We start from the raw sequence: 26,971 nt of genomic DNA on the forward strand, positions 1-26,971 counted from the left end.
ATATATATATATATATATACACACACACACATATCTATATAAATATATATATATATATATACGTATATATCTATATACACATATATCTATATCTATCTATCTATCTATCTATATATATATATTGGCAAAAAGGGTAGTTTGCCACAGTCCGTGTAGGGTGAAACTGATAGTTCCTCAGGGAGTCTGCAGACGTCACTACACACAGATCACAGGATCACAGGTGGAGCACCTGGGTTTGATTTAGCCTGATAGTGCTGGTAGGAAGCTTAAATAGCTGGACCTGTCTTGTGGGTGGGACGGCCAATTCCAGACAGTTCCCGGTGGCTAGTGAGGGGACTGTGTGTCTAGCTAGCAGCTGAGTCCCATTGAACTGTAAATACTTTGGTGTGTTTGTGCGAATTGACGGAACTACAAGAGTTACTGTTTTTACCATCCTGATATATCTGAATAAACAACAGCAAAGTGGTTCAGCATACCTGTGTCAGCACTGTTTGTTTGGTGCGCTTTTCTCAATATATATATATATATCTATATATATCTATGTGTATATATATATATATATATATATATATATATATATATATATATATATTTATATATATATATATATATATATATATATTTATATATATATATATATATATATATATATATATATATATATACTGTAGTGACATCTCCTCATTAATATCTTTAATGATGACAATTAAAGGAAGTGTAAAAACTGGCAAAATTGGCTGAAACAATAGACTGTTATAGAGATGTTTCCTCTGCAGCTTAGTTGCCCATATTAACAGGTGGACAGCAAGAATAGCCTAGCCATTTAATTCCTGCCTATTGCACAGTGATCCACACCAGACACGATTTAGCAGTCTAAAATTTCATTATGCCAAGCATTGAATAAAGACACGAAACCTGGGATACAATGAACACAATCATATTTGCTACAGTATGCTTTATAGGCTTCCATATATATATCCATATATATATTTTTTTTAATTTTTAAGACATTGACTATACAGCACATAACCCATTTACTATAACTTGACCCAATTCCTCCAAGAGATATTTGTCTGATCGTTATCTAATTACTGCCATATTTAATTTTTATATCAGTTAATGATTTGACCTGAGATAACCCCAGTATAAAAAATCATAACTTAGTTTAAGAAGAAAAAACATCGCCCAATGATGAAATCAGTCAGGCTGATCTCTCTTGTAACCACACACTTACACGTAGGTAATTATACTTAGATAAGTGGTAAATTCAGTATTATAAAATGAACATAAAGGTAATAAAACCACTCACATGCCTGGACTGAGCATTGGCAATGTAAGGCAATGCGTAATAAAAACTAAATCTTAACCAATGAATGATAATAAGATGTTTACCTCCCAACAAGACATGTCACAATGCCTACTTTCCCACAAAGCTAAGCACACTAGCCCCGTTTCCTTTGGTGTCAGCAAATTGTGACCGTCTGCCTAAATTGGGACAGTTGGTAGGTATGAAGAAGGGTTGAATAAGTTTGGGCATATAGTGGGCAAGAAGCAGATCAGCACAGGAGCATAGGCCAAAGAAACCATGTAAAGGAGTGTAGTTCTCCCAACACCACATGTGTGTTTCACAGGGTGAGTTACGCTTTTCCCAATGTTTTGCAATTTATGTTAAGCAATTTGAAAGAGGGATGCCCACTATACACCTTGCTAATCAGAGTTAATTAATTAATTAAGTAATTTTGGCTATGTATGACACTGCTCTTCATATCAGGTGCCATTGACAATTAATTTATTTATTTATTTGTTTACTTAAGGGCACAATGTTGATATATTGCAACAGATTCAGACTTAATGTTACATGGGTGATTACACTGGATGAACTGCAGGTGGAGCACTTCCTAAATGTGTCAATGTGTTGTCACTCTGTATTATAGTAATGTGCTGTGTTGTACATGGAATATTCTAGTTTCTTCTCGTGTTGATGTTACATGCAAGATGCCGTCTGTCTGTATGCTGATATAAGTGCACAGTATAATATAACGTTATTATTTCACAAATAACTTCCCAGTGTCTGCCTATGGACAGTGTATAAAAAAAGGGCAATCTGCAACACACAGACCATATAACTAGCTAGATGAAGACTCTGATTTGAATTTCAGTATCAATGTAACGCATATAGCGACCTATATGACCTAACTCAATGTGGCTCTGTAGATCCCCCGAACTACCAGATAAAATTGTCACCTTAAGGGGAACTGAACAGCTTGAAAGACCCTTGGAGTGAGTCATGCCCTGGTACTGGAGTGGTTTTTGGCATCTGAACAGACTTTACAGAATCGGCCCAACATGTGGTCCTACACAAGGAGACCACATGATGGCTTTCAATATATTTATAGGCAAATATAATTCCATTTCCAAAATACCACTTACGATCAATATAATTTGTGATCAATCACATTTTCAAAAATAGTATGGTGAAGGGCAGCCCATACGTCAAATAAAGCTGTCTGTCACACAGAGAAAGAGAGGAAACTAGTTTCAGCTCAAGCTTATACACTGGACCTATGTATGTTTGGTATCAATAAATTGGTAAACTTGTATTGGATTTTTTAATACTAAAATTGGGTCTGTGTGACACTCCCCAGGAAAGAAATGTTCTGGAGACCAACCCCTGGAGGAGGGGAAACACAACAAAGTGTCTTTAAAAAGATGAAACCACTTGCAATAAATTGTTAGTCTTTTGGGAAATCAATTAACATTGATAAGCTATCCAACTTCCAAACCAATTTCTCTTGGCACAGATTATACAACTTGTATGTGTGCAGAGTGTGGTTGGTAACAGGTAAACGTTGTCAGGAGTGGTTTCCTGACAAATAGAGATGATATATCATTTGACTATTTGATGAAAATATGATAAAATATTAAATCAGGATTCTGGCAGAGGCATTACATTATAAGCACATAATATACATAATAAGGAGACAATCAAAATCAGCACCAAGTTTTATTATATATTGTAATATTAGTAAAGAAATATTGTCTGTCAAAGGCAGCTCAATAGAACCAGGTGTGTCTATAGTATATGAATAAAAGTAAATGAGTTTGCAAAGGTACTTACAGAGTAAAAAGGTTCCATTAGATACAACTGCAATGCAAAAAGCACAGCAAAGCTCTTTCATCTTCCAAAGGGAGAAAAATAAAACCCACTTCTTGGTGATGTAAATACATGACTAAAAAGCTCAGAAGGAAACTAGAAAGATAAAGCAATATATTTAGTGAAAGTTGCAGGTTGACTTACAAGCCCATCTACAGGTGTATAAAATAGTAACTAGTTAGTAATAAAACATATTGTCAGCCAAGATGGGCCAGTTGATCTTTATTTGCTGTTAACATACACGCACAAGCATTTATGAAAGTAAAAAATAGAAAACTGTAGTCATGCAGAGTAAACATCATGTGCCAACTTTTCAATGACTGCATTACTAATTTTAACAAAAGACATAAAATGTTTCCCTCTGTATATTATCAAGCTATAGTATGCTTAATCTTTTTAGAATTCTTTCTATACACAGACCAGTCCTGTACGGGGTGTTTATAGATGGCCAGATTCCACAAAATGCCTTCATTCCGCCCAATGGAAAGGGGGAGGGGGAAGCATGCAGATCACCTCCAGCAACATTAGGGTCTGTTAATCAATTTGGAAGATGACTGTACACAGATTGGTCATCTTCAAACTGAATTTACCGCATGTACAATAATGATGTAGCCAAATTTAAATTGGATTACTACAGTCATTTTCATACCAGTTGCATGGCAGGTGGAAGCTTTCTGGGAGCCCAGGGTGTCCCAACTCATCTGGAGACCACCGCACTTCCTAACTTGTGTTGAGCACGACGTGGGTAGGGGGGGGAGGGGGCGGCACCAGTGCTGTGAAGCTCCTGGGTTCACAGTATTGACCTGTGAACAACGCCATATTCCCAAGCTACCAGTGACACAGAGAAGCAGCAAATGGCAGTTTCACAGGAAAGAAGCTCTCACGGTGTGCATAAGTTAATTTCATTAATTAAACAACCTCCCGCTTTCTCATTGTCAGACAATAGGGAATGGGGGTTTGTTTATTTTAAATCCCCAAGGCACCTTGCGCTCTGTGCAGGTGTGCTGGAAGAAATAAAGACGTTAAATTAGTGTCTCTCATTCGGTTGTGTCATGTAGAGTTGGACGCAAGTTGAACTTCTAAGTGTATAATGCATACACGCAAAAATAATTCTGTATGCAGACTTACACATAACTGACAGTTGCACCCATGCTAGGGGAGGGAAGGGGAGGGCAAGCCTAGGTGAAGTACAGCAAGGGCATTTCATGTACCTTTCGGTGGGTGTGCGGTAATAAATCTATTACAAAGTAGATTTAAGCAATTTTGCATGATATACTACAGGTCCTAGCAATCCTTGGGAGCCTCAAAGTGCCAGCATGGCCTGGCATTCATGAACCGCAAGGACCTGCAGTGTATGTAAAAAATGCTGTAAAAAAACACACCTGAAAAACACCACTTTATTCAAAATAAAAATACTCCCTTAAACAAAGCCTCATTCACTAATTTATTGCTCACCTAATTCCCTTTGGAAAGTGGAGGTTCACTTCTTCCATCCTGGTTAGTAATCCATAGATTAAAAATTTTAAAAAAAACCTCATTCAGTGCCAAACACAGCATTTTTACATAGTGCACTATAGGTCCAAGTGGTCTTTGGATGCCAAAGCATGGTGGCACTTGTAGCTGTACAAGTGCCATCATGCTCTAGCATCCATGGGTATGCTGGAAATCGTTGTACTACTATGGCAGGGGTGCCCCATTCTGCAGGTTTCCCCGCTATAGAGCCTAGTTCTGGTATTTTCGGGGGGACCCCATGCTTTTCAATTCCCCTGACTTTGCTGATACCAGTCTAGGCTATGATTCCTAGTGTCTTTCATTGCATCATTACCAACCTGATGATGAAGACGGCTGCCCTATTACATGATATGCATACAGCATGTCTTGCACTTTAAGGGGTATATTTACTAAACTGCAGGTTTGAAAAACTAGTGATGTTTCCTATAGCAACCAATCCGATTCTAGCTGTCATTTTGTAGAATGTACTAAATAAATGATATCTAGAATCTGATTGGTTGCTATAGGCAACACCTCCACTTTTGCAAACCTGCAGTTTAGTAAATATACCCCTAAGTGTATCTTGCTCAGTCATACTTCTTTTATGTATGTTATCTTAAGATACATGCAGCTCTGGATACTAGGTAAAATGCAAAATAAGTGAAGAACTAATCCTCAGTAAAAGAATTGTGGGCAGAGCCATGTGAACAACAAGTTCAAGCTAATTTATTGAGGGGATAGTATAAATGTGAGGGCTTTAAACGTTATCAACACTACTTGAACACATAAGTTGTAAGAGAAATGTCTGCTAGATGACTTGTACAAGCTCTCAGAGGCTCAGCTGCCCTAGTGAACAGGTGGAGAGCAATAATAGCCCAGTAGTTTCATTCCAATCTATGGGATCGGAAGCTGCACAGTTCTACACACCAGACAAGTTTCAACAGTCTGAAATTTCATCATTCCCGGCTTCAACCCAAAGCGTAACAGAGCTGGGAGAAAAGGAAGGAAATGGATTTTACAATCCCCTGCCTTATTTTCCTCTTAAAATCAGGTACATTTATTATTTTGTTATTGTTTGCACTATTTGTCTGTGAGATCTAATTGTTCTATTATAATGTATATGTATGTTCTGTTGATTGTCTTTTAGATCCAATTGATCTACTATAGTGTGTTATATGTCTGTTCTGTTGATTGTCTTTTAGATCCAGTTGATCTATTATAGTGTATAATATGTCTGTTCTGTTGATTGTCTTTTAGATCCAATTAAACTACTATAGTGTGTAATATGTCTGTTCTGTTGATTGTCTTTTAGATCCAGTTGATCTATTATAGTGTATAATATGTCTGTTCTGTTGATTGTCTTTTAGATCCAGTTGATCTATTATAGTGTATAATATGTCTGTTCTGTTGATTGTCTTTTAGATCCAGTTGATCTATTATAGTGTATAATATGTCTGTTCTGTTGATTGTCTTTTAGATCCAACTGATCTATTATAGTTTTCAGTTTGTCTGTCCTGTTGATTGTGTACATGTATTAACCAGTGTCATAACTGCAAAAACTTTTGTAAACCTTGCTTTATCATATTTTAACTTGTTTTTACTGACAGTAAAATGTGTCAGACTTCCTGTGACAGATGATATTTTCTTGTTAGACCAATACAAAATTAGCCTGTTGTATATTCATTAATATTTATTTTGTCTGCTTACCAAGAATAGTATTCCTTGGCAACCAAACATTGATTAAATGCATAATTTCTAATATTTTACAATAATTTCTAGTGACAATGTGCTGCCAGACAGTTGTATGTAAACAAGGTAAAGTTAGGCAGATCTGCCTGTACTATCCACATCATAATGTTCAATAACATAGTTATAAAATCAGGGGTTATTTTTCAATATAAATGTTCATCTTACAATGCCCATAAAATAGCCCAGATAATGGATAGTGAGAATTATATTAAATATACAGTATAAGAGGAACTATTGGTTAATATTAAAAATAGGGACACTTCCATGGACATAAATTCCAGGGATAAAACATTAAATCGGGGGACTGCCCTTGGAAATTAGGGACTGTTGGCAACATTTAAATGTTGCTATACTAAAGTAATCACATAAGATAGAACAATTCAAGATTAACAAAACTAGATGTTTTCCAGCATAGTTTACTATGTTTCCATGTTAAAATGCTCTTAAAACATGCTAATGCATGTATTGCAAAATTGAAGTGCTTTTTTTGGTTCTAATTTCTTAAGGTCCTATATACGCCAGCCTCAATTTTAAGCGTTTATCAAGTGTTCTTACAGCCTATTAAGCGCACTTTGATGCTGACAGTCTTAAAAATAATGTAGATGTCAATTCTGCCATTACCTGCAGCATTCAGAAGCTTTAGTGCTTGGTAAAAAAAATATGTGGGAATATACAAAGTACACTATGCTTCAGACACGTTAATGAACATGCTTCAAAAGCTCTGCTAAAAGTGAGGTACACGGATTTGTCTATGCTTTAACTGTTGCTTTTCTTCTCTTGTGTGTATGTGTCCTATGTGTGCAAAAAGTGAGTGACGTTATAGCCTAGCTGGCAGATGATCATAAGAGTGCCAATACAGCAGAAAAGTGAAAGCTTTCACCAGAACCAGAAGATGAAGGAGGTTTAGTTGATATAAAGGGTGAAAGGCAGTCACAGTTGTCACCAGCTGACTGTCTTCAGATTTCTAAAAAGACAAGTCCATGTTTCATCCTTCCACTGTCTCTCCTCATTACCATACTGTTCCACCAGAAGCTGCACAGAAATATCAATCTCTACTGGCAGCTTTCATATTGATGGCTGATAATGCTTCAGCCTTACAGTAGCCACACACACTTTCCCAACCACCAGCTACAATTGTTGTTTTGGTTACCTTAAGTATCCATTATTCCCCACACCCTAGATTGTAAAATCATTTGGGCAAGATTATTTAATGTGATTTGTTTGTACCATGATCCCTTTGAGTACAGCGCTGCATAATATGTCAGTGCTAAATCATAACTTATAGTAGGTATATTTACTTAAGACGGACTATGAGTATTTTCTTACAAGCATTTGTTTTTTAACCTTATCACAGTTGCCAAATGCTCTATTTTCCAGGAACGTTTTTTATTTCTGGGAATGTTCCTTTTTTCAGTATTTACCAACTATGTCTGAAAATTCCTGCATGTAACATACAAATCGTACCATTTATATCCATTCTACATAGTAACATAGTAACATAGTTGATGAGGTTGAAAAAAGACACCATTCCATCAAGTGCAACCTATCTTGGATCTCCTGCGATCCCTCACTTATATTTGAAATTAATTCAGAGTAAGCAGCCGCCAATCTGTTTCAATTGTGACAATCCCCCCAGACCCAATATTGCAGTCCTATTTTTACCCTATATCCACTACTAACCTTCATTTTAATTAACGGTCGTATCCCTGGATACACTTTTCCACTAAAAATTTGTCTAACCCTTCTTAAACATATATATTGAATCTGCCATCACAACCTTCCCTGGCAGTGAATTCCATATCTTGACTGCCCTTACTGTAAAGAACACCTTCCTTTGCTGGTTGTGAAATTTCCTCTCCTCTAACCTTAGGGGGTGACTGCATGTCCTGTGTATAGTCCTGTGGGTAAAAAGTTCCCATGAAAGTTCTCTATAGTGACCCTTAATGTATTTGTACATAGTAATCATATCTCCTCTTAGATGTCTCTTTTCTAAATTAAACATGCCTAAACTGGCTAACCATTCCTCATAACTTAATGACTCCATACCCTTTCTAGTTCCAAATTATCTTTTTTTATAGAGCGGTGCCCAGAACTGTACTGCATTTTCAAAATGAGGTCTTACCAACGATTTATACAGTGGCAAAATGACACAGTCTTCCCTTGCATCTATGCCCCTTTTTATGCATGCCAATACTTTATTTGCCCTTGCAGCTGCTGCTTGACATTGAGCACTATTGCTAGGTCTACTGTCTACGAGCACTCCCAAATCCTTTTGCACTATAGATTCTTCTAAATTAATTCAATTTAATTTATAGATTGCGTTCTTGTTTTTGATCCCTAAATGCATAACCTTACATTTATCTACGTTAAACCTCATATTCCATTTGGCCACCCAATCCTCCAGTTTATTTAATTCCCTACATCTTGCTTTGATTTTATTACCTTACAGAGTTTAGTGTCATCTGCAAAAATAGAAATTTTACTCTGTAAATCATCACCAAGATCATTAATAAATATATTAAAAAGGAGTGGCCCCAGCACGGAACCTTGAGGTACACCACTTAAAACTTTTGACCAATTAGAAAATGTTCCATTTATCACAACTCTGTTCCCTATTCTCTAACCAGTTTTTGATCAAAGTAAAAATGTTGTTTCCTGGTCCCAGTTCCCTTATTTTGTAAACCAACCTCTTGTGTGGCACTGTATCAAAGGTCTTTGAAAAATCTAAGTAGATCTCTACTGTGCTGCCCTGGTTTAAGATCCTACTAACTTCCACGTAGAAACTAATTAGATTAGTTTGACATGACTCATCCCTCACAAATCCATGCTGATTCCCACTAATAATCTTATTGCGCACCAAGTAATCCTGAATACTATCCCTTAATATACCTTCCAGTAGTTTCCCCACTATTGATGTCAGGCTTACAGGTCTATAATTCCCCGGTTGTGATCTCGTCCCCTTTATAAACAACGGCACCACAACTCCTACTCGTCAATCCCTTGGTACTGAGCCTGATGAGATTGAATCTTTGAAAATTGAGAATAGCGGTCTAGCTATTTCTGAGTTTAGCTCCATAAGAACCCTGTGTATGTCATCTGGACCTGGGGCTTTATCTTAATATTCTTCAGTTGCCTTTGGACTTCTTCCTCTGTCAACCAAGTATTAATTAATGCTATAGTTTCATTTCCATTTTTATGTATTATTCCTACCATTTGTTCCTCTTTAGTAAATACTGAAAAAAAGAAAGTGTTTCTTTAGTATCATTTATCAATTCACCCATCTCACTTCTTAGGGGTCCTATATTAACTTTTTTAATCCTTTTGCCATTTATATACTTAAAAAACTTTTGGGTGTTTGTCGTACGTTCTTTTGTAACTTGTTTTTCATTTTCTAATTTAGCCAATCTAATTTCCTTTTTGCATGTTGTATTACATTCCTTGTACCTACGGAAGAACTTAAACAATTTAAATGCACGCTTCTTATTTTGCATTTTTTCCCTTATCTTTTTATTTAGCCACATTGGTTTAGATGTAATTCTTTTACATTTATTTCCCATAGGAATGAACTTATACGTGTATGTTTCCAACAACATTTTAAAGACAAATGAGACCATATTATGATTAGAAATGCTCAGGCTCGGTTCCCAGAGAACCGAACATACCCGAACTTAAAAGATCCGCTTAGCTTGGTACTTTCACGCACCCTCGGATTTGAAAATGAGGCAAAACGTCACCGTTACGTCGTTCAATCTCGGATCTCACAAGTTTTGGATTCCTTTTTAAGATCCAAAATAACGGTGGGTGGGAGGGAGATCAGTCCCAAGGACAATTCCATCTTGGGAGTCTTGGGAGAGAGGGCGGTCCCAAGGACAATTCCATCTTGCATCACTTTTCTTTTCTGCCACTGCTGTGTGACAATGTCTCCTAGATGTGCTAGGAACTGCCGTGTGTTTGAGTCATTGCTCTGTCGCTTACCATCCAGCCAGGTCGCTGCAGTCTTTGTTTGAAAGTGTATGAAAATAATATTGTGACCTGTGAGGTGGTCAAAATTGAGTGCAAATGACTTGACACTAGTGTTATTGAGGTTAATAATAATGTAGGAACAAAAAAAGAGTAAAAATATGTGATTTTAGCATATTTTAGGATTTTTTCTAAAAAATACAAAACCAAAACACGAAGCTAATCCAGATCCAAAACCAGTTCACGGGGGTCAGTGAGCATCTCTAATTATGATCACTATTTCCCAAGTGTTCCCTTACTTGAATATTTGATATTACGTCTACATTATTTGTTAGACAGCAATACACTTTATTTTTTCTTTATTAAGGGGCTGATATCTGAAGCATTCACAAGCCTGTTTAACAGCACTAGCCATAACTATGTTGCTGTAGATAACTAACAATTGGGCAGCAAAATGATTGCCAGTTCATTTACTATTTAAATCTACTTAACACAGATACTAATTTGGAAATTATAGGTAGCTGCACTCCTGTTATTCTATCTTCACGGGAATTCACTATAGGACAGCGGGTGATACATACCTACGTGGTCTGAACAAACTAACAAATATAAAATTACTCATTTATTGTTAGGCAGTCAGCAATATAGTCATATATATTATCACTATCAACACCTTAAGATGATTATTTCAGTGGAGAGGTTATAATAGATAAACCTTAGTAGTATATATAATTATTTCTTTTTGTGATTGTGATGACTATATGAAAGAATATAGTTCTGATAATATTTTAGACTATTATTCTTGGCAGATACAATTCTCATCCATTAATAAAGGTGCTTATTAAGATGATACCTGTGAAATAGCAAAGCCATTGCAGCTGGTCTGCAATTTTATACCAACACACAGTCAATCACTATTGTTCACTTTTTTGTTTTTACTTATTTTGCAACCCTGTATGAAACTGTTGGAAAAAAATATTATTTTTTTTAATGCATACCAATAAGATAGAAGCTTTTAATTGAATCAAACATCCCAGAATGCCTTGAAATATACTTCTTCTCTTTTTTCTTTTGCATTTATAAGTATTTGGGTGCACCCCTCAGAGAAATAAAGATAAATATCAGTGATACTAATTGAGATTTAGATGAATACCTATTATAATAGGGAAGTTCTATAATATATATTATTGAATTGATAATCTGGTATAGTTAATATCCCTTTCTTACACTATAAAGACAATCTGTACCAGCAACAACTTATCTTTGTTTTACTGAAGCCTTTAAACTACAAGCTTGATCTTTACATTCATCCAGTACTTTACTTGGGCAATTTGCAAAACTTCTATGCACAGGGTTTTTGGAACCACATCTAACTCACAGCTCAGAGAATAAACAAGGTGTGGCACTACAATGTCCAACAATTTTTAAAACGTTTGCTTTCTTTGGAGAAAGAACGGGTGCTGACCAGTTCACAGTTATTGCTCACATATGTCTCTCCACAGGCAAAATATTTGCTTTCTCAGCAATCTCTCCACTGCAACTGACAGCTTTATAACAATTTGGTGTTCATTATGGACCTCATTTAGAGTCGGACGCAAAGTCCGTTTTAGGCGCATCTAACAAAAAAAACCACTATCACGCATGTGCAGCAAGCACCATATCCGTCTGCATCTTGGACGCAATTAACACTTGCGACAGCTTGCGGCTCACTACGAGAGAATGGGAGGAACGCCGAATTGTGAAGGCGTGACCCTGTAAATACATCCTAGTCGCAGTGAGACGCAGACGAAACACACGTCAAAACAGGACTAAAGTCGAGCGGCAGGAATTAGGTGGCACAATCGTTAGCGAGCTGCAGGAACTGCTCGCAGCTTGGTAGGGTATTAGGAGTGGGACGCGACTAGGGTTGCTAGCTACTCGTAATACCCTACCAAGCTGCAGCATACTCCCACTCCTACACTTCTTAAACTGACTTTGCGTCCGACTCTAAATGAGGTCCTATATGTCACTCTCCACCATTGCATCTGGTTTGCTAGGTGGACAGCTGTGCGCTGACTGCCCATGCGATCCCACGATGACACCACTTGTAGAACTTCTGACACCTTTGCGACTCTGACACCATTAGGTGATTCATACAGGAACAACTTCTTGCTTCAAATCAAAGAGTGCTTTATTGTTCACATCATAATAACATCATGCAGTCTTGTCAGGATGACACCAGTAAGCAATACCGAGTTGCTTACATCTCCTGGTGAGCCTAATGCTAACTATCACAGAGACCAGCTGCCTAGACACCTGCCAGCTCTTCTAGCATCGGTCACAAACACAAATGTACAATTCTGGTTTATATACACAAGTCTCCTCCCTTTGGTCTAATTGCCCCATTAGACCACCTGTGTGTGTGCAGGCTAATTGACTGTGTAAGGGTTTAACCATGTAGGGAGCTTTACCCTGCAGGCTTCCAGAGACTTCCCCTGTCCCTATGCAGGTGGGGTGTGGCAAATAATCCTCTCTACTACAATGTATATACAAACGCAGATACATTCAAGTCCATAAATATTGGGACATCGACACAATTCTTATTTACCTTTTACCTACTTCATTGATGATGAAATAACGTGAGAATAGCCCACACATGTCCATGAAATAGCTTTGGAGTCGATTGTCCCATTACTTTTGGTCCCTTAAAAAGTGGGAGGCACATATAGAAACCGTTGTAATTCCTACACTGTTCACCTGATTTGGATGTAAATACCCTCAAATGAAAGCTGAAAGTCTGCAGTTAAAGCACATCTTGTTAGTTTCATTTCAAATGCATTGTGGTGGTGTATAGAGCCCAAAATATGAGAATTGTGTGGATGTCCAAATATTTATTGACTTGACTGTATATATATATATATATATATATATATATCTATATGACATTTAGCAGGTCTCAGTTAAAAATGCTTCTGTGAACCCATAGACTGTTACTGCTAGACTAATATGTATATTTAAATATGTCAGTTCATAGACAAATACACAAATTTTTATACACAAAAATACCAATTTCAAAGAGCCATCTCTCTGTAAACTTTTTTTATCCTCACCATCAATGTAATACGTCTTTATTTAATATTTGTTTCTAAACAATGCATCTTTACTTGGTACACTCAACCTGTCAGAAGTTTATATATGCTAAAATGTACTCCCTAGTGTAAATTATTGTATTTTGGATTTCCATGAGTAAGACAGAGTGCATTCATATAGGTCTTGAAACTCTGATGTGCTTTCTCGTGTCTGTAATAATTGATGCTATTCCTAATATTACAGGTAATAGGCCAAAATTGCTCTCTTACCCCATTGCCAGCCCTCCCTTGTCACTGACAATTTGATTATTGAATTATATTGATAACCAGATTATATACAAATATAAGTATATGGCTGTTTTTTTCATCTTCAGCAATTGAATCACAGGAAAGATAAAAATGAAAACGCTTTCAAAATATTTTTTATCCCTGCAGTTGGAACTGTCATCTCCTATGAACATGAAACTCGTCTAATTAAAGTCCTGTTTGAAAACTACAACAAAGTTGTTCGTCCAGTTGAGACTTTCAGTGATAAAGTTGTGGTAACAGTCGGACTACAGCTTATTCAGCTTATTAACGTGGTATGATGATATGGGCAACTTAATCCAATGATTTATAAAACAAGGCTTTATCCATTTACTTTTTTTTTAATACCTAACATTATTTTAATGTTTTTAAAGGATGAAGTAAATCAAATTGTATCAACAAATGTCCGTCTGAAACAGGTTTGTAGTTCATTCTTTTTTTACATTTTGTATTTAATCTGAAACTACTGTACTAAATCTCTGTAAAGAGAAAACTAAAAAGTGGAAATTAGTAGTTGTGGAACAGGTAATTATGGTGAATCGGCAGCCACAGAGTAGGCACAGACATTCTAGAAAATGATAGCTAGAATCTGACTGGTTGCTATGGGCAACGCCTCAACTTTTCTTTTTTTAACGAACCCTAGTTGCCAAAAGGAGAAAATTATTTTAACAAGCAAAAACAGACACCTAAAGGAATTTATACCAATTAAATACTTGAAATGGAAAATTCAGAATTGGTAATAAGTAATAGATATGTATGGGGCAGCACAGTGGCCTAGTGGTTAGCACGTTTGCCTCACAGCACTGGGGTCATGAGTTCAATTCCCGACCATGGCCTTATCTGTGTGGAGTTTGTATGTTCTCCCTGTGTTTGCGTGGGTTTCCTCCGGGTGCTCCGGTTTCCTCCCACACTCCAAAAACATACTGGTAGGTTAATTGGCTGCAATCAAAAATTGACCCTAGTCTCTGTCTGTCTCCCTCTCTGTCTGTCTTTGTGTGAGTGTGTGTATATATTAGGGAATTTAGACTGTAAGCTCCAATGGGGCAGGGACTGATGTGAATGAGTTCTCTGTACAGCGCTGCGGAATTAGTGGCGCTATATAAATAAATGATGATGATGATGATGATGATGATAAATAAACTGTTTGATTTAACACATAGCAACGGTCTATAAAGTCTAAAAACATGTTACATAAAGTTATCCCCCACACATAAGCATGACATGATGTTCAAAACATATACATATATACATATAAAACCAGTGTCGGACTGGGGCATGAAGGGCCCACCGGGGGACTGCAATGCTAGGGGCCCACCAGAGGGGGTGTGGCCAGCCATCATAGAGGCGGGGCCAGACACTAGAGGGGGAGTGGTCAGCCCACGAAGGACAGTTAGCACCATAGTGTAGTATATAAAGAATGCAGTGTGTGTATAAAGAGTACACAGTCTTGACCTGTCCCTTAGATTAGACAGTCACCAAAAATCGGGATTGTCCCACTAGACCAGGCTTGGCTAACCTGTGGCACTCCAGGTGTTGTGAAACTACAAGCCCCAGCATGCTTTGCCAATATATAGCAGCTTATTGCTGGAAGGGTATGCTGGGACTTGTAGTTCACAACACCTGGAGTGCCACAGGTTAGCCAAGCCTGTACTAGTCTCAAAACATTTGACAGACTGTCCTACCTGTTCTTGTCACTTTTACCACCTGTGGCTGCTGGTTTCTTTAGTTGCGGCTTGTCTGTTTCCTGGAATTTTGGGGGCCCTATTTGGAAAAAATAATGGGTACATTGAGAAAATTCCAACCAGCCCATGTAACAGGGCCGTAGCCTTTATTGAACCATATGATGATACTAGGCAAAATATAGAGTTAAAAACAAAAAGTAAAGATAGAAAAAGACAGTTTAAAAATTAGATAAGCTCTTCAGCAATCGCTGCTAAATGACTAATAATTCCCAAATGTTTAATCAATAGTAGGTTGAAGAGAGCTAGTTAATTATAGTAAAGATTACATAAACATCATCATTGAATCACTCTTATAGTAGATTATGATGATTATGATTACATAAGGATGTGTATAGGAAACAGCTCTATCATGGTGGTTAGCATGACCAATCTACCACCACTCCTATTATCCCCTAGGGCTAGTAAGTAAAAGTAGATAAATGAGTCACAGAGGCTTATTAAGGCATCAATGATCAAACTCTATTATCATGTTATGCAGACTAATGCCAATAAGGTTTCCTATGAATCAAATAGCATATTGGTATAGCATAATCCAGTGCTGCAACAGTATGTGAATATATCTGCAAGTAGTTTCATACAGTATTTTATTAGTGGTATAGAGCGCTGAAGCTATGCCAAAGTGTTCTATCTGATTTTCATAAAAGATTGTACCTTAAAAGGAGCATCATAAAGATACATTTTCGTTTCTTGCAGATGCATTTCTGCTATGTCTAAATTGGTATAAGGCAATTAGAATTGTGCCAGAGTGCTCTGTCTAATGTGAACATGAATGAGGTCAGAGTACAGACAAATAGTGTATCGCTAAGTTTAGCTAGATAAATCAAACAGCTAGCTCTGAACTGTCAGACACTGATAGAGGAGGTTACAGCAGGGAGATAAACTCATATGCATGTGAATGGAGTCAGAGAACAGACTAATAGTATAACGCTAAGTGTAGCTAGGTAAATCATACAGCTAGCTCTGAACTGTCTCACGCTGGCAGAGGAGGTTACAACGGGGAGATAATCTCCTATGTACGTGAATGATGTCAAAGAACAGACTAGTGATATAGCGCTGAATATAGCTGGATGAATACTGCAATAAGCTCTGAACTGTGACACTGAATAGAGAGATAACAGTGGGGAGAAAATAGGAGACCCAAACACGGACCAGATTGCAGTCCCGGTGATTGCTTCCGTGTGTGAGGTCAGAAATGACGTCAGCTACCCGACGTACATTTCGCCCACTTGTTTTTACGAGGGATCAGACAGACCTCAAAATAGTGTTTTTATACTTACTGAATCACTGCGCGAACCAAAAAAGTCTCCCCGCCGCCGTCGCAGTGTTGGTCTGGAGTCATCTGTCACCTGTTCTGTAAGCTCCGCCCTAACAACAGAGGGGGTGGAGCTTAACGACGGCGGGGCCTACCGGTGGTTAGTCCGGCTGGCCGGCAGGCCAGTCCGAGGCTGTATAAAACTATCTGACACTGAGCAAATAATACTTAAGGAGCAGTGACTGCTGTAATAGATCCTTTTTTGTTTCGTACAGGCTATATAAAGCCTGTCCATACAAAGAATTCCACTCCCTTCCCCATTTCGCCCAGTAAACAGAGTTATAATTTAGATAATTGTAATAATAACATACCGAGCAGATCTCATATTTAAATGTTGAATATATTCATCTTAAGACTAAAACTAATAATAGTGGGCAACTTAATGATACTGTATATTATAACAAATTGTGAAATACTGATATTTACAAATGTCACATTTGTCTGTGCCTGATTGATGATTTTAAAAGTTAGAGATGGAAGTGAACACGCATCTCCTCATCGCAGCTGGTAATGACAGCAATCACATGTCACTGGTATCTCTTCAAGTTCTACCTTAAAATCACACCCACTCCACCAAGATCTTCCCATCCCAAAATAATACCCAACAAAAGACATAAAGTACTAACATTTTTTTCCGTCAGACAGATGCCTGATCTATATATACATTCCTTTTATCTCAGGGGATTCCTGAAGTAACCTGATTGTGGGGATCCTGTGCCTCTTACAATGTTGGACCCCATAGTAATTTTGTGGTGTGGATATAGCTATACTTAGGCCCTTGTGCAAAGCATACACAAAAGTGCACAACTTGGCACTAGGTAATACCACTGTTAGGAAATAATCTATACAATACCATACCAACAATGAATTAATAATGAATATTTTCAGATTTATAAAAATACATTTTGGCTGCTTATATGTTTTTATTATGTGTTGCCTGTTTAGCAATGGGTGGATGTGAACCTAAAATGGAATCCAGCAGAATATGGTGGGATACAGAAAATTCGTATTCCTTCCAGTGATATTTGGCACCCAGATTTTGTTCTGTACAACAAGTAAGATCTGTTTATTCTTAGCTTGTTAATGTGTTATGAGGGGAATTGCACTTGTTTTGAATTTTCACAACTGTTTTCTTTACTCAGAAGATCACTTATTTGTTGCTTACTGGATACAACTCTATTTCATGAAAAGCTTGTCCCATAGTCCAAGTCCCCGAACTCAGGGAATAATTGGACTTGGTAGCAATATTGTATGATGCAGCAAGACTTTACTTTTTAGTTACAATAATTTGTGTTGAGATTTTTACTGTTCAATTATGTTTACCTGCTATTTTGGTTATTGTTTATGTCATTCATTTTGTAATATTGTGGAGGGCAACAGGCAGCCCCCCAGCAGGCTGCCTTCACCTCCAGCCCCTCAGCTGGCTCCTCCCGCTTTAATCAGAGTGAGGGCAGCAGACTTCCGCGTCACATGACCTCCTCTGCACAGTGCAGGGAGGGGGAGGTCCTGCAGGACGTGTACACGGAGGAGGAGAGAGTGCACTGTGTTCTCCCTCCATCCTCTGTACGGCCCCTCAGCTGACTCCTCCCACTCTTATCAGAGTGAGGGCAGCAGAATTCCGCGTCACATGACCTCCTCTGCACAGTGCAGGGAGGTCCTGCAGGAGTATACACAGAGGAGGAGAGTGTGCACTGTGTTCTCCCTCCATCCTCTGTACGGCCCCTCAGATGGCTCCTCCCACTCTTATCAGAGTGAGGGCAGCAGACTACGGCGTCACATGACCTCCTCTGCACAGTGCAGGGAGGTCCTGCAGGAGTATACACAGAGGAGGATAGAGTGCACTGTGTTCTCCCTCCATCCTCTGTGCGGCCCCTCAGCTGACTCCTCCCACTCTTATCAGAGTGAGGGCAGCAGAATTCCGTGTCACATGACCTCCTCTGCACAGTGCAGGGAGGTCCTGCAGGACGTGTACACGGAGGAGGAGAGTGTGCGCTGAGTTCTCCCTCCATCCTCTGTGCGGCCCCTCAGCTGGCTCCTCCCACTCTTATCAGAGTGAGGGCAGCAGACTATGGCGTCACATGACCTCTTCTGCACAGTGCAGGGAGGTCCTGCAGGACGTATACATGGAGGAGGAGAGAGTGCACTGTGTTCTCCCTCCATCCTCTGTACGCCCCCTTTGAAGGCTGCACTGTTATAATATATTATGTTAAGTTGCTAAGCTTAGTCATATTTGATATTTATTTGAAAGGTAGACCTGAATTGTCTATTTAAAAAAAAGAAAGAAAAATAAACGCTTCTGTTTCACTTGTGCTAAATATTGCAGATTTATGAACAAGAATAACTAGGAATTTATATAAAAAGGGGTGAAAGAGAAATCAGAAATCATAAAGAATTTTATTTTTAACTAGAAGACTTTATTCCACTAGTTAGTTTCCATTGTTATGGCACTTCATACACTTATTGTGACAATCATAGGCAGCAGAGACCAAAACAGTATTCAGGCTCAGTGCAGAAATGATACAGCTCAGTCCTGTGATCAGTGTATATTTTAGCCCCAGGACCAATATATTAGTATATCAGTACAATCCCTTGTCCATTATATTAAAGCAGCACCACATCTTGTTATTGCAGACCCATTTTTTTAGATACTAGTTACATATCCTAAAGTAACACATTCATTCCTTTACTTATCATTTATCTTTAACAAATGTAGGCACACAGAGCAGGAATCAGGGCAGTTTAATATTGTTGAGCAGCTCTATCCAGTAGATTTAAGTATTTGTATTATTTCATTATAGTGCGGATGGCGACTTTGCAATTGTCAAGGACACTAAAGTTCTCCTGGATTACACAGGCAAAATTATATGGACACCTCCAGCAATTTTTAAAAGCTACTGTGAAATTATAGTCACATATTTTCCGTTCGATCAGCAGAACTGCAGCATGAAGCTCGGTACTTGGACCTATGATGGCAACCTAGTAGTTATAAACCCGGTAAGAAAAATTTTCTTATTATAATTGGCAAAAGTAATGGGAGGATTTGAATTACATATGGAATTTCAGATTTAAATCATCTACTGATGGATAGCAGGTCCATGATCAGTGATTAAAGCATAACTCATCTTAAAATTAAAATTTCCATTTTGGGTAAAGGTCTATAAATTAAACATTAGTTCATAATATTACTTACCTGAGATCCTGAGGGACCCTAGCATCAGCCATGGACCGGTGATCCTCTCCTCTCCTACATTTTGCCATATAAAAGTATTAATTCTGGTAATTAATAGGAAAAATTAATAGGGAAAAAATAAGGGTAACATTTAGGGTTATGTAGAGTTAACTATTCTCAGATGAGTCCCCTCTTGGTCAGAACTGAACCCAATTTGGTTCAGTGTCTCTTAATTTCTGATCATTCCCTCCAAATTTGAAGTAAGGGCCCAAGTTCACTGCTAATAGTCCGAGCAAGCAACTGTGCACATTTTAGAAAGTTGCTTATGAATTTAAGTACAATTAAATAATTTGAATACCTGCTAAGTAAAGATACCTACACACATTACTTTCTGTTACAAACCTCTCACAGTTTTCTATTATGAATTGTATCAATTGCCTTGCAATTTCCCCCCACTGAATTTTTATGTGAGATCCAATCAGAAATAAATTGGATTGCATCTAAAATAATCAAAAGATTACCACACACACATAAATATTTGTTTACCTTGGCAGGCTGGTTTGAAGAACCTTAAAGAATTGTACAATTATTACACACATACAACAATTTTATTACATGAAGATCATTTTTTTCCCAATGCATCCAATATGAATTCTTTGCATCGTCATCATCATCATCATCATTTATTTATATAGCGCCACTAATTCCGCAGCGCTGTACAGAGAACTCATTCGCATCAGTCCCTGCCTCATTGGAACTTACAGTCTATATTTCCTAATATAGGGAATTTGCAGTCGAATTGTTTAATTTTTATTGGATATAATTGCATATGATTGGATATTTCACTCATACACTGGAGGAATTCTGTACAATACAAACAAATTGTATGATTATATTGTAAGGTATAAGTACTTTTACAACAATAGGTAACAAAATGGGTAAAACTGTCTTTGTGTATGTGGAATCCTGTCTCAGCACTGACCTGTATCGTACCCTAAATATTCAATGCACAAAAAAAACGATGCAAAAAGCTTTCGTGCATGTATCCAGGAATGTAGGGACCTATTTGCAAATGAGGCTAATAGTGTAAATGCATTGCCTCCACAGTGCATTGTAATGGGTCTTTTTTTTCAGGAGAGTGATCACCCAGATCTCAGTAACTTCATGGAGAGTGGAGAGTGGAGCATGAAGGACAATCGCTGCTGGAAGCATTGGGTTGATTACTCATGCTGTCCTGATGTCCCATACTTAGACATCACCTATCACTTCGTCTTGCAGCGTCTCTCCCTTTACTTCATTGTGAATGTCATAATGCCCTGTCTGCTCTTCTCCTTCCTGACTGGCTTAGTGTTCTATCTGCCCACTGATTCAGGTATGACGCACTTCAAGTTTAGTATATTGTTACTGAGTTCTATAAAAACGTCAGCTTATTATAGAAAACGGTGAGATTTTATAACAACACAGAATTAGACAAAATCAGCAAAACAAAATTGTCTTTCATTATGCTACATTCGTACACAATGGCTTGAAAAATGGAATAATAACATAAGAAAACTTAAGCGCATGTTATACATGGATTTGTAAGGCATCGTTAATTTATTTTCATGTATTACTGTTTTACAAATACATTGTACAAGTAGCAATCTGTACAGATAAATGGGCCTATTTAATAATGTTGTATCTTGTAGTATTAATAATGTATAATAAATTATCATCTGTCATCGCAACGATGAGAAATGACCCTTCGAGGTAATTTACTAATAAAGTCATGTCGGGACAGCTCGTCTGATAGACGACTGTCCCAGTGATTACATTTTTTCTACTGAGGACCAGGGCAGTTGTTTTTTGTGGAATACAATGCACCTTACCATGCCTAACGTTTATTGTGATTTTTAGGTTCCTTTGCTGTTATTGCTTTCACAATTTGTTACTCTTTTCCAGTCTCCCTTTATGCCACCTGTTTTGATCCCTGTCTTTACTTCACTGCCGTCTCAACACTTATCCCTCTCATTCCTATCCCCTTAATTTTTCATTTCCTAAAACTCTGAGGAAGGAAAATGGTCGCCTTATTACACAGCTGTGTCTTGTAAGAGAACGGTGTGATTGGTTGCTGCATGGGGAGGGGCATAGCTGGCGCCAGGGGTATAGTGGTCTACTGGAACCAATTTAATGTATCTCTGAGGTAAACTTGAAGGAAGTAGCTTGGACTAAAGTAGAGAAGCTGTAAGTTGTTCAAACAGAGTGTATGAACAAATGTGAAATATTTTATTTTTACCACACTCTGGCGTAGATGAGGCATGTCCTAACAAGGCCACCATAGTGAAAGATATTACTATCTTTGACTAGTGATGTCAGAGGTTGAAAGGGGTCTTTCACAGCTGTATATATATTGATTCACACCACTGATGTATTATATTGGCATGGATGCAGTGCCGGATTAAGGGAATGGAGGCCCCTAGGCTAAGGGGGCCTCCAATCCCCGTGATCAGAGCTGCCCGCCCCCCCCCCGGCACTTACCTCCTTCTCCGGCGCGCTGTGCGCTCTTTACTGAGGAGATCTCGTGAGAGTGAGACTCACAAGATCTCCTCAGTAAGGAGACTACAGCTCGCCGGGGAAGGACCGCAGTGAAAGTGCTCAGCAGCACTGATCACGCCGGGAGCGCCCCCGCCCGATCAATACTGCTGCTGAGCACTTTCAAGGGCCCCCTGGATGCCATAGGCCCCTGGGCCGTAGCCCAGTTGGCCCTATGGTTAATCCGGCTCTGCATGGATGAGGTATGTCCTAGAGTGGACACTATAGAGAATCGTATTGTCAGCTTTGTCACTCTCTGATATCCCTAGTCAAAACAGATTCAGATTTATTTCACAGTTCTTTACACAAGTAATCACCGCTCACGTATCAGAACATTATTCTCCTTCTTTTCTTTCCATGTCTTGCAGGCGAGAAAATGACTCTAAGCATCTCCGTACTGCTGTCCTTAACTGTCTTTCTGCTGGTTATTGTTGAGCTGATCCCTTCGACTTCAAGTGCAGTGCCGCTGATTGGGAAATACATGTTATTTACAATGGTGCTAGTTATAGCATCTATTATTATTACAGTCATTGTAATTAACACTCATCACCGATCCCCAAGTACTCATACAATGCCTCCATGGGTGAGAAAGGTGAGTTAAGTATTGTAAGACTTCACTAATTCGTGTCCAGATAAGTATGGCTGTCCAGCAGATGTTTGTTGCATTGCACAATGGATGTATGGTAGCTTGCTTTATTAAAGTGTCGTTTAACCAGGAAATGCAGGTATATAAGATTATATAACAAACTGAAAGGATATGGGTTTCTTCTTTAACTAATTGCTTTTCCCATACACTGTTTCTCCCTGCTACTATTATTTTGTTAATGGGGTTGTCAACCTTAAATTTAGTTACATTGAATGTACATTGCTTCCTGTAAACTTTACTATATGTATTGGTATTTAATTAATGTGGCCGCCCAGCCAATAATTAAAAAAAACTCCTCACCTGGTAGCAGCAGGCCCAGCCCAAGGTATTTAAGAGGGACCGGCCCAGCTGTTTTGTGCAGGGCTCTCTTTCTTCTATTTTACTGAACTACCAGCTTTGTCATTGCATGTTAATAACTCACTTTCTGGTTGCACAGTCCTGCAGAATATGTTGGGGCATTAAAAATGAAGAGTAATAAAAAACCAAGTTGTAGACTGCAAATATTCTTACTTTTAGTGATTAAAAATCACCCTAGATTTGCTCCTTTGTTTGCATAATGAGTGGATTGAAAATACTGTATATTTAACACAAGGCCAATGGGTTGTGGTTGAAACCTCTTTCACATGTTATTGTGTATATTCACTTTCAATGTGATCATGTCATGTCAGTTTTTATATATTGCACTGATAACAAAATAATAGTCATCACTCTTTCCATTTTTCAGATATTTATTGACACAATTCCAAACTTGATGTTCTTCTCTACAATGAAACGCCCTTCGCAAGAAAAACAAGGGCAGAAGGTTTTTGCAGAAGACATTGATATATCAGAAATTTCTGGGAAACTAGGTCCTGCCGCTATGACCTACCAGTCCCCAATCTTAAAGAACCCTGACGTGAAGAGTGCTATAGAAGGAATCAAATATATTGCAGAGACCATGAAATCTGACCAGGAATCAAATAAGGTAAAACATGTTTTATTACAGATTTACAGATCCTTTCCTATTATAGAGCAAAAATTAAAAATCACTTACTATTAATTCCGCACACTACATAGCCTGCATATACATGTAATTGTGGTACCAGAGCTACATTCAGCAAACAGGGCTGTGTATTAAACTAGTAAATATGACTGTGAGATCTCACCATGCAGGCATGATCCAGGGATTAATAAACCCACCTGGGGTATTTTGGTGCAGTGTGAGGATGGTGAGCTGATGTATCAGTTTGACCTACCTGGGGACCTCATCATCTTGCCCATCCTGGAGCTGTGTTGGGGTTGATGAAGTAAACAATTTCAGCACCCCATAACTAGAATGGCTTTTCCCATTTGGGGTTGGATTATTGGGCCACTTTCTGGATCAATCAGGAGCCGGTGATAATCGCTATTACGATGCTGATTACCCCGACAACTAATATATAGGCAAATTAACTCTGAATACTATCATTACGGCATAAATCAAATATAGACTTACTATTACAAAAACACTTAAGATCCCGAAGTGTCTGTCATTAAATCCGAATACAGGAAATCCCGGCATTTAACATTGACATCACTTAATACAGCGACATAGGCATTTCCGTATTTAAAGCATCAGCACCAGGACCTAATGTACAATATAATCTAAGGTTATGATTAGGGTTAGGCACTGTTACCTGCTATTGCCGCTTTAAATACTAATGTCGCTGTATTTAGTGACGTCAATGTTAAGTGCCAGGATTTTCTGTATTCAAAATTATTTTGCCTATATATTAATTGTCAGGGTAACCAACATCGTAATGACGTTCCCCACCCCTGGGAACAGTGTGATATTTTGAAAAAGTGAACTAGCACTATGGGTGCGAGCTGGGAAAAGAGAAAAACTACTGTCTCCTTTTGTGCCCTTTTCATTTTTTATGGTGCTGATGGATAGAGCAATTACTATACTGGACAAGAGGCCACAAAGACCCCCACCCAGCATAATCTTGTTAGAAACAACTAGTATAATTCCTGATGCTTGAAGTAAGACTTCTGCCTGAGATCAGTTGTTTAACACATACAGGCACATGTTCTTTTCATTGGAAAGATATGTTTTTAGAAAAAGGCATTCCTCAGTAACAGACGAAACAATCAGTGCAGGCCAAGCATTGTTTAGTTACAGATGTTCCTTACAAGTTGCAGCCTTTCTGTAAACATTGTTCTTTTATGTGTTATGCAGGTAATTCCATACAGGATTTATTCCAGTAAGTTGTTGCACTCACCATAGTTATTTTAATGAGGCAATATCATTTTTGAGAGGGATTACCCTTTGTTGGAAAATATTAGTCATCACAAATTGTTTGATGTCAACTTTCCATACCTTTAATGATCTGATCTATCAATTTTGTGAATACTATCCTTAGGGGAAGTTCAATCAAAACTGATCCCAGGTGGGGCGTTGTGCCACCAGACATCAACAGAATGTCCAATGGGCACATTATCACCTATTACCTCTATGGGGTGCGAGGGAAAATGAGTGAAAAGTTCAGGCTGGGCATCGCCTTGGAGTGTCTCACATTGTGCAGAATTCAATCTGCCACTTAATGTCATGGTCATCTTACCGCCTTCTGCAGACATCATTCAAACCATCTATTTGGTCTCTAAACCATATACATTACTATTATAACACCAAATAATAATAAACAACAAAAATAATACATAATCAAAGGAAAAACACCAGCAAATAAAACTAATAATACATTATAAATAAATATGTTTCTTATCGTAGTGGATAATCTTGCTGATAATATTGCAAGACTTTATAATATAAGTCATTTGATTTCTGCAGGCTTCGGAAGAATGGAAGTTTGTTGCAATGGTGCTAGATCATGTCCTCCTCGCTGGCTTCATGGTAGTCTGTGTCATTGGAACATCAGCTGTTTTTGCGGGTCGTCTAATTGAGCTAAACTCACAGGGTTGAATTGAGTTGAAGTGGGATTTTGCTCCATCGATGATTGGATAAAAATACTAACGAAAAAGCAGAGATAGAACAAAAATGAAACACTCGCAGATGATGATGGAATGATGTGCCGTACCTGTTCCACTCACTGATGTTGATAATGGAATACCATGCTATTTAAGGATGATGAAAATAATGGAATACTATACAATAGCTGTACCAATCAATGATGAAAATCATGGAATGCTGTACTGTTACTGTACTACCCCATTATGATAATGGAATTGTTAATATAGCAGCTATAATATTATTCATTAGTCGTGGCATCGAGTGGCTTCTAAGCTGAAATCTTTGTGTGCAGGAATCAACGGTTCAGTGGGATGTTATTCAGTGGGATCTTATTACTGTACATATGATGAATGACATGTTTTTTATTAATTTATTGTTTATTTGCATAGTGCCATCATATTACTCAGCGCTTTCCAGAGAATATTGAATCATTCACATCAGTCCCATCCCCAATGCAGCTTACACTCTAAATTCCCAATCACACAAACACACACTGGGATCAGTTTTGGCGGAAGCTTACTAACCTATCAGTATGTTTTGGGACTGTGGGAGGAAACTGAAACACTTGTAGGAAATCCGCACAAATGCGGGGAGAACATACAAACTCCACACAGATGTTAACCACTGTGGTGTAGTGTCATTATTTACGTTAATCTTTTAATTCAGTCATAACAATATACTAAATTTAATGGTTAAGAGTTCTGGGGGTAAATGTTTTAACCTCGGTTTTGTCAACTCCCGCGAGTTCGGCGAGTTGGCAGCTTAAATTTAAAGCGGCGCTGCCTTGTAAAGGGAAACTTCCCTTTACAAGGCAGCG

The 26,971-nt window shown here is 38.1% G+C and overlaps 1 protein-coding gene across 1 annotated transcript; it reads left to right on the top strand.

The window, feature by feature from the left end:
• The first annotated feature begins 5,435 nt into the window (after positions 1–5,435).
• Positions 5,436–26,939, top strand: LOC142098104 (acetylcholine receptor subunit alpha-1-B). The gene is made up of 9 exons (XM_075180588.1): positions 5,436–5,696; positions 13,858–14,003; positions 14,103–14,147; positions 17,728–17,837; positions 19,581–19,776; positions 21,086–21,323; positions 22,891–23,114; positions 23,893–24,132; positions 25,975–26,939. Exons 1-9 carry the CDS (start codon positions 5,654–5,656, stop codon positions 26,104–26,106), a joined length of 1,374 nt encoding a protein of 457 aa, XP_075036689.1. The 5' UTR covers positions 5,436–5,653; the 3' UTR covers positions 26,107–26,939.
• The last annotated feature ends 32 nt before the right edge of the window (positions 26,940–26,971 follow it).

This window comes from Mixophyes fleayi, chromosome 7 (genome assembly GCF_038048845.1).
Source record: "Mixophyes fleayi isolate aMixFle1 chromosome 7, aMixFle1.hap1, whole genome shotgun sequence".
Classification (NCBI taxonomy): Eukaryota; Metazoa; Chordata; class Amphibia; order Anura; family Limnodynastidae; genus Mixophyes; species Mixophyes fleayi.

Coding starts and splice junctions, on each gene's coding strand:
- LOC142098104 (XM_075180588.1), top strand. CDS start 5,654: ATGGATTTTACAATCCCCTGCCTTATTTTCCTCTTAAAATCAG. Junction 17,838..19,580: donor GATTTTGTTCTGTACAACAA/GTAAGATCTGTT, acceptor ATTTCATTATAG/TGCGGATGGCGACTTTGCAA. Junction 24,133..25,974: donor CTGACCAGGAATCAAATAAG/GTAAAACATGTT, acceptor TGATTTCTGCAG/GCTTCGGAAGAATGGAAGTT.